At 31.8% G+C, this 17,112-nt stretch overlaps 1 protein-coding gene across 1 annotated transcript; it reads left to right on the top strand.

Moving 5' to 3' along the window:
• Nucleotides 1-1,191: 1,191 nt before the first annotated feature.
• LOC136219609 (glycosyl hydrolase 5 family protein-like) lies at nt 1,192-10,571 on the top strand. Its single transcript, XM_066007081.1, has 4 exons — nt 1,192-1,792; nt 4,928-5,546; nt 6,549-6,710; nt 10,062-10,571. Exons 1-4 carry the CDS (start codon nt 1,196-1,198, stop codon nt 10,520-10,522), a joined length of 1,839 nt encoding a protein of 612 aa, XP_065863153.1. The 5' UTR covers nt 1,192-1,195; the 3' UTR covers nt 10,523-10,571.
• The last annotated feature ends 6,541 nt before the right edge of the window (nt 10,572-17,112 follow it).

Below are 17,112 nucleotides of genomic sequence, written 5' to 3'. Positions count from 1 at the left end.
TCTCTAACAAATTAAAAGAATCATTGATTGCAACTGGAAAAAAAATTAAAATTTTTGAAAGTTAATGAGGGAATTTAAGTTTTGTACCAAATACAATAACAGTAATCTTTCTACTGGCATAAATGTCTATATATGGAATACCAAACACAACACAAAACCTTAAGAACACAAAAAAAGAGACAGAACCAAATTCCCAATTTTATTCCTCTCATTATTAATCCTCTCAAAAATTCCAAATGATCCCTATTCTTATCCAATTTCATTTATTAACCTCATATTTTTATCCAACATTCAGTAACTTCAACTCCAATTGCCCCTAAACTTTCAGAAATTTCTAATTATTCGTTTATTTGGCTTTTTTTTTTTTTAATATGTAGGGAGCACTTTGACACCTGACGTAGCAAGCAAACCATTTTCCGCCTCCAATAAATTCCCTTAAAAAATAAGGGCTATACTAAATGTAATCGGACAAAAATACAGGATCATTTAAAACGTTTAAAAATTCAACGAGAATTAAAATTTTGTGCCAAATACTGGCATGTTAGTCCCCATAAATATGTACATATACATGGCATACGAAACTCAACACTAAATCAGAAGAATTAAACAAAAAAAAAAAGGCAGAACTCCTAAACTATTAAAAGTTGTAAAATGAACTCTAATTCTTCACTAATTGCATTTAATAACCCTTAAACTATCAAAAAAAAATTAAATGACCCTAATTCTTATCTAATTGCATTTAATAACCTATAAACTATCAAAAAAATTAAAAAAAAAAACCCTATTCTTATCTAATTGCATTGAATAACCCCTAAACTATCAATTTTTCAAATGACCCCTAATTCTTATCTAATTGCACTTAATAACCCTTAAACTATCAAAATTTTCAAATGACCCATATTCTTATCTAATTACATTCAATAACCTCAAAACTTCAACCGATCCTAAACTTTCAAAAATTCCTGATTATTTATCTATTTGGTATTTTTATTTTCTACATCTAACAAATTAAGATAATAACTGGACAAAAATAGAAAATCATTTAATAACTGGACAAAAATAGAAAATCATTTGAAACTTTTAAAAATTCAGGAGAAAATTTAAGTTTTGGGCCAAATACAGTGAACAACAGACTGGCATAAATATGTGTTTATATGGCATACCAAACACACACAAAACCTCAAAACACACAAAAATGGCAGAACTCAAATTCCTCAAATTCCCCAAATCCCCAATTCTCTTTCTTTCAATCTTTATCCTCTCCACAATCCCAATCTCTTCATCTCTTCCATTATCAACAAAAGGAAGATGGATAATAGATGATCAAACACACCACAGAACAAAGCTAATCTGTGTAAACTGGCCATCTCATGTTGAAACAATGTTAGCAGAAGGACTCCATGAACAACCATTGAAGAAACTAGTTTCAATCTTGTCTGAATTGAAGTATAACTGTGTTAGATTCACATATGCAACATATATGTGGACTAGGTTTTCTTCTATGACTGTGTCTGAATCACTTGATTCTTACAATCTCACTGAAGCTAAATCTGGAATTTACAAGTATAACCCTTGTTTCTTGAAGAAAACACTGGTTCAGGCTTATGAAAGTGTTGTTGTTGAGCTTGGGAAGAAGGGTATTATGGTCATTCTTGATAATCATGTTAGTAAACCAACTTGGTGTTGTGATGAACATGATGGTAATGGGTTTTTTGGTGATAAATACTTTGATCCTCAAGAATGGCTTCTTGGTTTGACTAAAGTTGCTCATCATTTTAAGGATCATCCTCAAGTAAGTTTTTTAGATTCATGTTTTTAACGTCTGTTTGGTTCTGCTGTTGTTGTTGCTCGTAGTTTTTCTTGCAAAGTAGGTGTTAACAACTGTTTCTTAATTCTAACTAAACACCTAAACGGTGCCCGGAGTTTCAGACCTCCGAAACTGCCCCTATCAGGAGTAGTTTCGGCTTTCTATCTCCAGCATATCAGGGTTTGTGGGTGTAAAATGGCCGCCCTTAAATCTATCAGTTGAGAAAATTTTGGTTTAAAAAAAATGGGATTGGAAAAAAAATTGGCCCAAAAAGGACAGTTCACCAAAGTATTTAAGATTTATATATGTTTTAGCGTCTGTTTGGTTCTGTTTCTGTTGCTGTGTACTTTTTGCGTGTAGGGATCCTCTAGAGTTGAAAAGCCTCTAGAGTTGGTGGAGTTGTAATCTCAACCATTAATTGCAACATTAATGGATGAGATTTTTTTTTTTTTTTTTGGTTAAACCATCCGGTACTCTGAACCACATTGGGCCGACTAATCCGGATTCGGGGCGGGTCCAAGGATTACGGTATTTAAACCCCTCCCAATCGCCGTTGTGGGGGATCGATCCTGAGACCTCCCTACCATTAATTAAATCTCATACATTCATTAATTACAAAATGAATGGATGAGATTTAATTGATAAATTTTAATATTTAATTAGTCATTTATTTATTTTTTTTTTTTTTTTTGTAGAAATTAGTCATTTATTGATCAATCAAATCTCATCCATTCATTTTGTAATTAATAGTTGAAATGTATATAACTCCACTTTAAGGGTGGAGATGGGGTACTAGGAAGGCTACGCGCTCCCGGCCTCCGAAACCACCCCTGCCAAAAGTAGTTTCTGCCCTCTGTCTCTGGCAGATTGGGGGTTTACGGGTGCAAGATGCCCCAAATCTACTGTTAAAAAATTGCTCAAAAAGGTGTAAAAATGGGATTGAAAAAAATATCCAAAACAGTGCAATTGGATTTTATATCATGAAAAAAAAATTATATGGACGGGTGTAAAATTGGCCCTCCTAATGGAGCAGTCATGTATTCGCCACTGCTTAGCGAAGCACGAATGAAGGATCGAAATGGTTCTTAAAGTTGACAGACATGATCACTTTAGTTCAAATTGAAGTTTGAGTATCAACTCAGTTCTAAAGTTAGCGATAATTGATAAATTTTTACGTATTCAAACTGATTGTATTTAGACTAATTTATTAAATATTATCAATTTAAAAGCTAAATTAATATCTAAACTTTGATTAGGACTAAATTGATAATGTCTGTCAACTCTCAGAATCATTTTCACCCTTAATTCGAAATTTTGATTGCTTTCGTTCTACAAATTCTAACTTAATTTTACCCTTTTCTATAAAATTTGACGCTAATTTTTCATCCGTATTTATTTATGAAAGGGTAAAATTGAACTTTTTTTTAACCATGATAGTGAAATTGGGTTGTTTTAAAGAACAAGGGTAAAATTGAAAAAATTGATTTTTGTGTATCCTAGAAATAAAATTCGAAATTAGTTTCATTCAATTTGTGTTTAATTTCTTGCATTACTTTATTTACCTATTTTCAAACAAGAATTCAATGGTAATAATAAGTTTATAGGACTTTTTTACAAATATAGGTGAAATTTAGGTGTCCAATTTAGAATAACCATTCAACCATTGTGTGCATAATTTCTTTAATAATATCTTTCAAGCATGGTTTTAGCACAAATTATTTTCAAAAAAGTAATAATAATAAAATATAAGTTTCCTAAAAATACCCCTAACATTGACTGTCGTTAGCAATTTTACCCCTTACGTCTAAAATAATCCAATTTTACTTCTAACATTAGTAGCCAAGAACAATTTTATCCATAATATTAGAAAGTTGAATCGATTTCAGACATCATTATAAAATATATATTGCAATATATTTAATTTACATTTATCTATACCTAAAATAGTGACTTTCATCTTAATTTTTATTCCTATAACATTTATTTCTTTAATAGAAAATAGGTTAGTATTTTTCTTAAAACAGATTAATATGTTAGGTATCCATGATACTTATATTTTCCCTAAAATAATAGTTCAGCCTTTTTGTGTGCATTTTTCTTTAATCATACTCTTAGATCTGTTCATGGTCAGGCTTGAACCGGGTCTAGCGGGCTTTTATCTAAAAAACATACTCAGTTCAGATGGACTCGACCGAATTATGCCCGACTTAAAAATCAAATCTAAAGCCTAACCATATAAACCCCCTTAAAAAGAATATATAATTTTTGATAATAAAAAATAAAATTCTATTTAAAATTAAATATTTAATATGTACATATATAAATTTACTAATTAATATTAATAGGATGGACTGGATCGGATCGGACTGAATCGTACTATTTTTATAAATCCCTAGTCCACCTAAAACATATACGAGCTTTAACCGGCTTGGGCCGGAGGTAAAATTTTCTTGTCCAGCCCTAACCTAAAGGACACGGGCCTTAGCGGACCGAACGGATACTCGGACTCGTGAACAAGTCTCCCCTTAAAGTTTGGCTTGTTTTGGTTTGATACAAATTGTATAAAATCAACAATGGTGAAAATAGAATTCACTTGCATTCGAAGTTTTTAAAAATTCATATTTTTCGGTGAATTTCACTAAAATTGTCAATTCCAGACACGATAACATGATTTACAAAGAAAATTCACCTGACACAATCTGTTAATACAATTACTGTTTTCATTGTATTTATATCATGTATACTCATGTTGACTTTAGCGGGATAGAGTCAGGTTGATCCTAAGGTAAATTTTTCTTATCCAAACCCGACCTAAAATACACGGGCTTTAATGGGCCGGGTGGGTACCCAACTAGTGAACAAGTCTCCCCTTAAAGTTTGGTTTGTTTTGGTTTGATGCAAATTGTATAAAATCAACAGTGGTGAAAATATAATATTTCATTTGCATTGAAGCATACGTCTGGGTGAATTTCACTAAAAATGTCAATTCCAGATATAATAACACGATTTACAGAAATAATTCACCTGACACAATCAGTTTGATACAATTGTTGTCTTTGTTGTATTTATATCACGAATCACAACTCACTTTGACACTCGTAAATTTCATCGTGATTACAGGTAATAGGAATAACCACGAGAAACGAGCTCCGAGGCCCGAAATCGAACCCGGAAACATGGTACAAATACATCCTAAAAGGGGCAACATCAATCCACAAAACAAACCCAAAAGTTCTAATCTTTGCATCAGGAATAAGCTTTGCAACAGATTTAAGTTTCCTAAAAACCAAAACTTTAGGCACAAATTTCAACAACAAATTAGTGTATGATGCACATTGGTATTCATGGGGAGGAAGCCCCAAATCAGATTGGGAAGTAGAGTTTTTGAATGATGTTTGTCACACAAAGACCCAACATTTTATCAACAAAACCGGTTTCACTCCAACACTTAAGGTGAACCCGGTCCCACTTTTCATAGGTGAATTTGGACTTGATCAAAGTCTTCTAAGTAAAGCAGATGATCATTACCTCAGTTGTTTGTTGACTTTTCTCACTGATTTTGACTTGGATTGGGGGTTATGGGCTTGGCAAGGAAGTTATTATTTTAGAGAGAATCAAGTTGGGATGGAAGAGACTTTTGGGATCATGGATTATCATTGGAACCGGGTGAGAAATGTGCAACTTCAGAACAGATTGGAGATTATTAAGAGAGTTAATATCGGTAAAGTTTCTAACTTTGGTAATCTATTTTACTATGTTTTTAATTTCGGATAATGGGTCGGGTTCAATTTGGCGTAAAATGAAATTTTAGGTATCAATTTTATCTATAACGGTCAAATTAGTCTATAAATGATATACGTTAGCTAAGAGTGAGCAAAATTGACCAATAATTGAAACCCAACCGAATCTGAATCGAAATTATAGTTTGATTCGGTTATTTTTTTTATTTTGATTTGATTCGGTTTTGAAAATGGTGTGACCGAAAACCGAATTGAATTATGTGCAACTTCAGAGCATACTGGAGATATTAAGAGAATTAATATAGGTAAAGATTCTAACTTTCTATCTATTTTTTGAATTTTGGATAATGGATGGGGATGGATTTGACCTAAAATGAACTTTTTAGGTATTAATTTAGTTTAGTGTATAACCGGTCAAATTAGTTTAATACTTGGATTGGGGGTTATGGGCATGGCAAGGTAGTTATTATTTTAGAGAGCAAGTTGGAATGGAAGAGACTTTTGGATCATGGATTATCATTGGAACCGGGTGAGAAATGTGCAACTTCAGAACAGATTGGAGATTATTAAGAGAGTTAATATCGGTAAAATTTCTAACTTTGTTACTCTATTTTACTATTTTTTTAATTTCGGATAATGGGTCGGGTTCAATTTGGCGTAAAATGAAGTTTTAGGTATCAATTGTTATGTATAACGGTCAAATTAGTCTATAACTGATATGTGTTAGCTAGGAATGAGTAAAATTGACCAACAACCGAATCTGAATCGAAATTATAGTTTGATTTTGTTATTTTTAAGTTTGGTTCGGTTCGGTTTTGAAAATGGTGTAACTGAAAACTGAATTGCATTATGTGCAACTTCAGATTATTAAGAGAGTTTATACAGATAAATATTCTAATATCCTGTCTAATTTTTGAATTTGGGATGATGGGTCGGGATCGATTTGGCGTAAAATGAACTTTTTAGGTATCAATTTAGTGTATAACCGGTCAAATTAGTTTAATACTTGGATTGGGGGTTATGGGCATGGCAAGGTAGTTATTATTTTAGAGAGAACCAAGTTGGAATGGAAGAGACTTTTGGGATCATGGAATATCATTGGAACCGGGTGAGAAATGTGCAACTTCAGAACAAATTGGAGATTATTAAGAGAGTTAATATCGGTAAAGATTCTAACTTTGTTGTTTTGTTTTCTATTCTTTGAATTTCGCATAATGGGTTGGGATCACGATTTGGTGTAAAATGAACTTTTTAAGTATCAATTTAGTGTATAACAGATCAAATTAGTCTAAAGGTGGTACGTGTTAGCATGGATTAGAACCTTTTGTCTATTTTCTGAATTTAGGATAATGGGTCGGATTGGATTTGGCGTAAAACGATATTTTAGATATCAGTTTAGTCTATAACTGGTTAAATTAGTGTAAAAGTAATACGTGTTATCATATGATTGATTTGATAAATAATTTATTGATCATCTCTTTTTTACCTAACACATATCAATCAATTAAAGATGTTAACACGTGTGATTTTGAATTGATTTGATACAAATATTGAATTAAAAGGTCAAATTGATAATGGGTCGGGACTGATTTGGCGTAAAATGACTTTTAGGTATTATTTTAGTGTACAATGAATCAAATTAGTCTAAAAATGATGTGTTATCATATGATTGGTGGTGTTTTAATGCCTATCAATCAATTTAAGAGAGTTAATGGCCCTGTTTGGAAATTAGCGGTTAGCTGTTAGCTGATTTGACTAGCTGATTTGACTAGCTGTTTGTGTAGACATGTTTGGTAAAAATTAGCTGATTGATAATAGCGGTTTATGCAAAAAGACGAATAAGGGCATTAATTTTGGCGCAGGAAAAGATGGAGTCTATCTATTAGGGTTAAAGAAATCTATTAATTTTAATATTGCAAAACGCTAATTGAAAAAGCTCATAAAAGGAGCTTTTTCTAAATTAGCGTTTTCATCTCAAAACTCTCTCCACCAAACACTCCAATCAGTGGTTTCGGTGGTCAAACCTCTGAAGTTGGTCAAAACCGCTATTTTTATTCCAAAACGCTTTTTACCAAACAAGGCTAATATAGGTAAAGATTCTAACTTTCTGTCTATTTTTTTTTAATTTTGGATAATGGGTCGGAATCAGTTTAGCGTAAAATGAACTTTTTAGGTATCAATTTAGTGTATAACGGGTCAAATTAGTTTAAAAGTGATACATGTTAGCATATGTTTAATAGCGTTTTAATGCATATTAATCAAGTTCTGATGCTAACACGTTATTTTAAATTGATTTGAGAGAAATGTTGAATTAAATAGTCAAGTTGATAATGGGCCGGGATTGATTTGATGTAGGGTGAACTTTTAGGTATAAGTTTAGTCTATAACGAATCAAATTAGTCTAAAAATGGTACGCATCCGCATATGATTGGTTTAACGCATATCAATCAATTTAGATGTGAACACGTAGCATTTTGAATTCATTTGACAAAAAGTAAAAATTACATAGTCTAATTGTTAAGACATTATTAAGAGAGTCATATAAGTAAAAGATTTAACTTTTTTTTCTATTCTTTGAATTTGTGATCATGCAGCGGGATAGATTTGACGTAAAATGAACTTGTTACGTATCAATTTAATTTATAGCGGGTCAAATTAGTCTAAAAGTAATACGTAATTGCATATTATTAATAGCATTTTAACGTGTATTAATCATAAATGGTGCTAACATATGTAATTTTGAATTGATTTGATAAAAACACTGAATTAAAGGGTCTTAGAACAAATTAAGTTAGATTGACATTTTATTACTTTTAAGGTTTGGTTTTACTCGGTGTTAGATATCTTTTTGAAATGCGGTGTTAGATATCTATTTATTCTATATTTGTTTGCTAGAAGCTATTGTTAACGAAAATGTTTTTTTTTTTTGTTTTCCAGTGTTTATTTACTTAGAAAAACAAATTAATAATTTTTTTTAACTTAATCTACAGAAAAATATATAAAGAAAGTGAGAATTTACGTTTTTGAAAAAAGTAAAACGTTTTCGTACCCTGATGCATTTCCTCTTACCTTTTAAAAGTAGTATTACCCACCATTTCTTCTCGTTTTTCAGTATTATAATCAAACATTGGAAAATATTTTATTTTCTAATAAAAAAATTTCTCTTACCCAATATATTTCGGCAAACTAACCGAGTCAACTCCTTTTTCATTTTATATTTTTTTTAGTTTAGGATAAAGCGTTGACATCAAACTCAACTGTTAGGTATCAATTTAATCTATAACTTTTTTCTGTTAAATTACTTTATAAATAACACGCTCTCAATATATTATTAGGACTTTTTGACATATATCAATGAACTTTTGATAGCAAAAGTGTTATTTTGAAATTATTTAAATAAAAAAAAGTTTGATGAATTTAAGAGTCAAAGTGATATCTAAGTTTACTTTTATAGCAGATTGACCCTTAAAGGGTAAAATTGAAACTTTATACTTGAATTTCTACCAAACACGAAGTCCTTTTTCTCCCACATGTCGTCAACTCTTAATACTAACAAATGTTATTTTAAGTTGGTTTGATAGAAATACTAAATTGAAGGGTCAAATTGAAAATTTTCTACTATCATCATAGACTACACTAGACCTATTCACGGACTTAAATATTTGCCCAATCTATCCAGACCTGTGTCTCTTGAATCGGGTTTGGACAAGGAAATTTAACTTTAGGCCCAGTTGGATCTAGGTCCGTATCCCTTGAGTCAGGTTTGGATAAGAAAATTCAACTTTTGGCCCTAATTCGGTCAGGGCTGCTAAAACCCGCTTATTTTTAGGCAGCCTTGAGCTTTATAAAAATGGGATGGTTCAACCTGGCCCGGTCGGTCTATGAATATTAATTAGTAAATTTATATATTTATATATTAAATATTTTTTTTGGTAGGGATTAAATATTTACTTTTATATATAAATTTTATTTTTTTATTATTAAAAACTGGATAAATAATTTATTAGTCCCTACATTCTTACCTAAAGCACTATTTACTTCTCGTATTTTAATAATATAGTATTTAGTCCTTCATATAAATGTAAGATGTGAGATTCAAACCTTAGTCTTTTGTCTTTCATATATTGCTACTTTTTCTTAAGTTCAATTTGTTCAATTTTTAAATGGATGATTTATTAAATTTATATTTATTAAATTTGTAACATTTTTTGTTTTATGTATTGATTCTTAACGGATAAAGGTACCCGCGGGTACCGCAAATTAAATGAAATGGGTATGTGATGCAAAAAAAAAAATATACACGTTAGGATAGTGGGACAAGTACGGGTAAGAGTTTGAGATTGATACTACCCGCGGGTACTCTACCTGTTGTCATCCCTAATGCACACTGCAAGAATTCTAATCGGAGATTCCACATCTCCAACGAAAACGAGAAACCTCTGCACCGTTTACATCCCTAGCATAAGCACTAATCAAATTAACACTTAATCCTTGAAATTACCCTCATTTTGCAGATCCAGCATCAAGATACGACAAGTCGTACATCCTATTCCACCCCCAAAGTGGAACCTGCATCCATACAGACACAAAGAAAGAGATTTACACAAGCACTTGCAACAAAGTTCAACATCATTTCACATACTCAGCTAAATCAGGAAATGGAAATGGAAGTCCAATCAAATTAAAAGGTACTAATCAATGTATTCAAGCAATCGGAGAAGGTAAATCCCCGATTATCTCAACTAATTGCACAGTTAAACTCAGTTTATGGAAGTTAATTTCGTCTACTAGACTTCATATTTCAACCACAGATGAATCGGGAAACCATTTATGCCTTCAGAAAGAGTCTCCGTATACTTCGAAGATTGTTACTAATAAATGTATTTTGACTCATGTTGATCCCCAATGTGATAAAGATTGGCAAAAGGATCCTACTACTCAATGGTTTAAGCTTGTTAGGACTAATTTAAAGTAGGTAATTAGTGTTTGGATTAGTGTTAATTTTGATTATTTTGTTATGTTTTTGGAATGTGTTTATTGTATTAATAAATTGTGTTATTGGATTTGATTTGAGCAATGAAAATGGGGATTATAGGTTTCTCGGGTTTGAGTTTTAGTGTATGTAGAAAATTTTAATTGAGAGAAGATCCACCTAAAGAGTGCCTGACGAACCTCAATCAAATAAACCGAAAAATTTATAAAAAAAAATGGGAATTATAAAGATGGATGATTGATAAAATAAGTTTGGCCCATGAAAGGCCCATATATGCATAAACAAGTTGGCCCAAGAAAGACCCATATTTTAAATTGGGAATAAGGTTTTAATCGAGTCGAGCCAAGGTTTGGTTTGCTCGTGGCTTGGTAGAAAATAGATGAGTTCGAGCTCAACATTTTGTTCGTGAACTGTTCGGGAGTTGCTCGCTTATTTGTTCATGAGCAGTTCGTTAATTAGTTCATGAATTTTGTGCACGAACAGAACAATATGTTTGAAAAAAAAATAACGCAAATTACGTATTTTTAAAACCTATACAATTAAAAGGTACTAATCAATGTATTCAAGCAATTGGAGAAGATAAATCCCCAATTATCTCAACCAATTGCGCAGTTGAACTTAGTTTATGGAAGTTAATTTCGTCTACTAGACTTTCAGATTTCAACTACAGATGAATCGGGAAACCATTTATGTCTTCAGAAAGAATCTCCGTATACTTCGAAGATGTTACTAGTAAATGTACTTTGACTCATGTTGATCTTGAATGTCAGAAAGATTGACAAAAAGATCCTACTACTCAATGGTTTAAACTTGTTAGGACTAATTTGAAGTAGTTAATTAGTGTTAATTTTGTTTATTTGTTATGTTTTTAGTGTTGGAAATTAGGGTAAGGTATAGCAGCGGAAATATAAAAAATTTAACCTATTTCCATTAACCATAGGATCCGTTAATCGTTATTTCATATAAAGAGGGATAAGAAGAATTACCTTTTGATGATCAATCTACCGTTGTTAATGAAGTGCCCACAACTCTTCTCCGAGTTCCCAAACACGAAATAAAACACGGGAAGATTAATTTAGAATCAACCGTTGAATAGCAACCAAAGTAGATTGCCTCTAACTAATCAACACAAGATCAAGGATAAGAAAAATAGATGAAATCAATTGATCGGAAAGAAGCCGTAGAAAATCTCGTCTTCGAACTAGGGGTGTCGAAATTCTCTTTCTCTCTTTAGTGTATGATTTCGAAAATCACTAGGGCTTGCTCTCTTGTGTGTTTCGAAAATCACTAGGGGAGGGGTATTTATAATCTCTTGTATCTAATCCCTAGTTAGATAGAATTAGGTTACTGAATAGGAATTCAATTCGGAATAGAATTCCTAATTATTATCTCATTATATATCTAATATATTAAGGATAATAATAATAACCTTATTGGATAATAATAGGAGTATTATAATCTAATTAAAACTCCTAACTTATTTATCTCTTAATTAATTTAATTCATAATCCTAATCCAATTAGGTTTAACAAAATCAAATTAATTATTCATGTATATCACTACATGAATTTCGACCCCCCCTATGGTCCATGGGCCTTATTGGGCTCAATTGGGCTTCCATCAATTAATTAACATCTATCTCTCTTTTAGGTTCCAAGTCTTATGTTTGACCCATTAGGTTTTTATTGCTTCTAGCCGTATGCAAAGTTATTAAATAATTTTCAAAGAATTATATTTAATCTTTGCATAACGGAATGATGTACAGAGTATGTGATTAGCAAGTCCGTAATCATTCCCCCAGAGCCATAAGAAGACAGGTTGATTCTGTCGTTAACCTTTCCGTATTAGTTACAGTATAATTCGATCCTTTATCAACTACATCCTTGAACTGAATCTTATGACTATGGATGATGTCAAGTCACATATAGCGAGACGTTCGTTTTACTTGTACAGGCCGAGTCAACTCAAATAGATATGTTAAGTGAAATCTGTATTTCAAGTCTTAAGCTATCACCTTGCAAGGATTTAGAGTCGAGTCTTCCACAAGCGATCCTTGGATGTATCTCCCATTTATCGGGAGTGATAAATGCTCAATCCAATATATAACGATCCTGCAATCACTTCCTGTGATACCCAACGTCTACTGTTCACACCCCAGAGTCATCTCTGTTAAGGATCGTGTTACACCAGAGTCAAAGCGTCACATTCCGTAATCCAGAATACCAATTAATATTCCTTTGAGTCTGAGGATTAGTTATACCTATTAATACCAATAAGATGAACAGGTGACAAGGATGAATCTACCCATCCTGTTATCTCAAATCGGATCCCCCAATCCTAATGAACAACTTTTCATCGGATCTATGTAACTGTCCAGATATCTGTATATATGAAGTTTGTGAGATCAGCTTTCTGTCGGACAGAAGACATTGTTACATACAAGTCTCAATAGTGATATGTCAATCCTAAACATATTACTTGACTTGGAGCGGTTTTAAGTTTATTAGTTTATTATAAAGTTTTGTCTCACTTTATGCTTGTATGAACACTTTATAATCACTTTAAACAAACTTACGGATTTTCTTTTATTAGACTTTATTTAGTGCTTAAAAGGGATTATCTTTATATAGTTATAAAACATATATATCATTAAAACAAATGATATAAAGAACAATTCATTTATATTAAGTTCGTATCCTAGAACAATTGTCTATAGGACACTAAATCCCAACATTTAGAATGTGTTTATTGTTAATTACTATTAATAATTATGTTATTGGATTTTAATTTTTCTATTTTTGATCATTTTTTGGATTATTTGCTTTGAGGTTTGTGTAGTACTCTTTTAGGTGCAATTAAAGTTTTCTGCATACATTAGGACTCGAATCTGATATCATTAGTTTAAGCGATTTGAGGTCCTTAATTAGTATTATTAGATTTGATTTCAGTAATGAAAAATGGAGATTATAGCGGTGGATGAAAAAGGATTGATAAATTCAGTTTGGCCCATAAAAGGCCCGTATTGATGGATAAACTAAAGTTGACCCAAGAAAGGCCCATATTTTGAACCATTTTAGGTCTGTAACCAAGTTGTCGACTTTTGACCTGTTCATGCTCAGGTTAGCAGAAAATAGACGAGCAACATCTTGTTCATGATTTGTTCACGAGCCTTGCTCGAGAGCAGCTTATTAATTATTGTTACATTAAGCTCCTGATAAAAAAAATATATCAAATTTGAACATAAAACTTGGTTAATATAGATTCATTTCACATGCGTTCGAAATTTGTATTTTTCATAATTTAAAAACAGTGTTTGATACGTGTAGTAATCTTAATGTGGCAATAGGGTAATTGTAAGAACCTTAATTTAAACAGTAAAAAAATATAATTTCAAACACATATGAAATGAATAACGTCTTTTTAACTGAGTTAGATGTTCACAACTAACCAATTTAGCAAATAAGGGCTTAATGCGACTAAAAATAAATGATTAGGAGCTTAACGTATTCAAATAAAGATTAAGGGTTCAATACACAAAATAATAAAATAACAAGGATCTCAAGATGATTTTTACCAAAATGGAATCCCATATATAGGGATGGCAACGGGTACTCTACCCGCGGGTACCCGGCACTACCCGATCCTAGTGGGACTACCCGTACCCTGTATAAAAGGGTATGGGACGGGTATGAGATCAAAATCATTACCCGTTAGGGTAATAGGATGGGTATGGGAAGACCCCCTAGGGTACCCGGTACCCGTTACCCGTCATAACTTTTTAAATATTAAAAAATATTATTGTGTTTTAGATGTAAGATGTGACATTTGAATACCAATCTTTTGTTCTTCGACTATTAAGTGATACCACTAAACTACTTTATTTTTATTGATTAAGGTTCCATTTGTTCAATTTTTAAATGGATGATTTATTAAATTTATACTTTGTCAAATTTGTAATATTTTTTATTTTATTTATTGATTTTTAACGGGTAAGGGTATCCGTGGGTACCCGTAAATTAAATGAGACGGGTATGGGATGCAAAACATATACCCGTTAGGGTAATGGGAAAGGTACGAGTAATTAAAAAATAAACGGGTAAGGGTTTGGGATTGACACTACCCAGGGATACCCTACCCGTTGCCATCCCTACCCATATAGGAGATTACAAGATGGGTGAAAAAGTGATTTAAAATTTTACTTTGGCCCATGAGAGGCCATGTTGATGGATAAACTAAACCTGGCCTAAGAAAGGCCCATATTTTATATTGGGATTAGGTCTGTAATCGAGCCCATTTTGATATGTTCATGCTCGACTTTGTAGAAAATAGACGAGCAACATCTTGTTTCATGAATTGTTCGTGAGTTGCTCATTTATTTGTTCACGAGCCTTACTCGAGAGTAACTCGTTAATTATTGGCACATTAAACTTCTGATCATCAAAAAAATCATATTTCAACATAAAACTTGGTGAATACAGATTCATTTCACATGCGTTCGAAATTTATATTTTTCATAATTTGAAAGTAGTTTTTGATATATGTAATAACCTTAATGTGGTAATAGGGTAACTGTAGGAATCTTAATTTAAACTGTAAAAATAATAATTTCATATACAGATGAAATGAGTAACGTATTTTTAACTGAATCACATGTTCACAACTAACCAATTTAGCAGATAAAGGCTTAATGGCACTATAAATAAATGATTGAGAGCTTAATATATTCAAATCAATATTAAGGTATCAATGTATAAAAAAAATAAAAGAATAGGGACCTCAAGATGATTTTTACCAAAATGGAATCCCATATCAGGAGATTATAGGGATGGATAAAAAAGTGATTGATAAATTAATTTTGGCCCATGAAAGGCCTATATTGATGGATAAACTAAACTTGTTCCAAAAAAGGTCCATATTTTAAATTGGGATTAGTGCTGTAATCTATCCGAGCTTTAGTCTGTTCATACTCGATTCGATAGAAAATAGACGAGCAACATCTTTTCCATGAATTGTTCACAAATCAAGAAATGGAAATCCAATCAAATTAAAAGGTACTAATTAATGTATTGAAGCAATCGGAGAAGGTAAATCCTCGATTATCTGAATTAATTGAATAGTTAAACTCAGTTTATGGAAGTGAATTTCATCTACTAGACTTCATATTTCAACCACGGATGAATCGGGAAACCATGAATGTCTTCAGAAGGAATCTCCGTATACTTCAAAAATTGTTACTAGTAAATGTACTTTAACTCATGTCGATCCCGAATGTCAGAAGGATTGATAAAAAGATCATACTACTCAATAGTTTAAGCTTGTTAGAACTAATTTGAAGTAGTTAATTAGTGTTAATTTTGATTATTTGTTATGTTTTTAGAATGCGTTTATTTTTACTATTAATAATTTTGTTATTGGATTTGAATTTTTCTATGTTTGATCATTTTTCCGATTAATCGGTTCGAGGCTTGTGAAGTACCCTCTTCCAATTAAAGTTTTCTGGATATACTAAGGTTCGAATCCGATATCACTAGTTTAAGCGACTTGAAGTCTTTAATTGGTATTATTAGATTTTATTTGAGCAATGAAAAATGAAGATTATAGGAATGGATGAAAAAAATGATTGATCAATTCAGTTTGGCCCATGAAAGGCCCATATTGATGGATAAACTAAAGTAGGCCCAAGAAAGGCCCATATTTTAAATCGGGATTAGGTCTGTGATCGAGCCAATCTGTGCGGAGTTTTGATTTGTTCATGTTCAGCTTGGTAGAAAATAGACGAGCAACATCCTGTTCATGATTTGTTCATGAGCCTTGCTCGAGAACAGCTCGTTAATAATTGTCACATTAGGACCGTGATGACCAAAAAAATCATATTTGAATATAAAACTTAGTTAATACAGATTCATTTTACATGCGTTCGAAATTTGTATTTTTCATAATTTGAAAGCATGCTTTGATACGTGTAATAACCTTAATGTGGCAATAGGGTAATTGTAAGAACCTTAATTATGAAATGAATAACATATTTTTTGCTCAACCAGATATTCATAAATAACCAATTTAGCAAACAAAGGCTTAATGTCACTATAAATAAATGATTAGGAGTTTAATGTATCCAAATAAAAATTAAAAGCTCAATGCATAAAAAAACAAAAAAACAGGGACCTCAATATGATTTTTACCAAAATGGAATCCCATTTCATTTCAGGAGATTACAGAAATGGATGAAAAAGTGATTGATAAATTAACTTTGGCCCATATTGATGGATAAACTAAACTTCGCCCAAGAAAAGCCCACATTTTAAATTGGGATTAGGACTGTAATCGATTCAAGTTTTAGTTTGTTCATGCTCGACTCGCTAGAAAATAGGCGAGCAACATCTTCTCCGTGAATCGTTCACATGTAACAAAGTTCAACACCATTTTACATACTCAAGCAAATAAGGAAATGGAAGTCCAATAAAATTAAAAGGTATTAATTAATGTATTCAAGCAATTAGAGAAGGTAAATCCCTGATTATCTCAACTAATTGCACAGTTAAACTGTAACGCCTGTAAAAAAAATTCATATA

This window comes from Euphorbia lathyris, chromosome 1 (genome assembly GCF_963576675.1).
Source record: "Euphorbia lathyris chromosome 1, ddEupLath1.1, whole genome shotgun sequence".
NCBI lineage: Eukaryota > Viridiplantae > Streptophyta > Magnoliopsida > Malpighiales > Euphorbiaceae > Euphorbia > Euphorbia lathyris.
Note: the sequence above shows the minus strand (reverse complement) of the source record. Positions and strands in the feature narration are given on the sequence as shown.

What these genes read in the sequence shown, in the direction of transcription:
- LOC136219609 (XM_066007081.1), top strand. Translation starts at nt 1,196, where the DNA reads ATGGCAGAACTCAAATTCCTCAAATTCCCCAAATCCCCAATTCTCTTT. An exon ending in CGGTAAAGTTTCTAACTTTG is followed by an intron (nt 5,547 to 6,548) that starts GTAATCTATTTT and finishes TCAAATTAGTTT; the next exon opens with AATACTTGGATTGGGGGTTA. An exon ending in TATTAAGAGAGTTAATATCG is followed by an intron (nt 6,711 to 10,061) that starts GTAAAGATTCTA and finishes CTCATTTTGCAG; the next exon opens with ATCCAGCATCAAGATACGAC.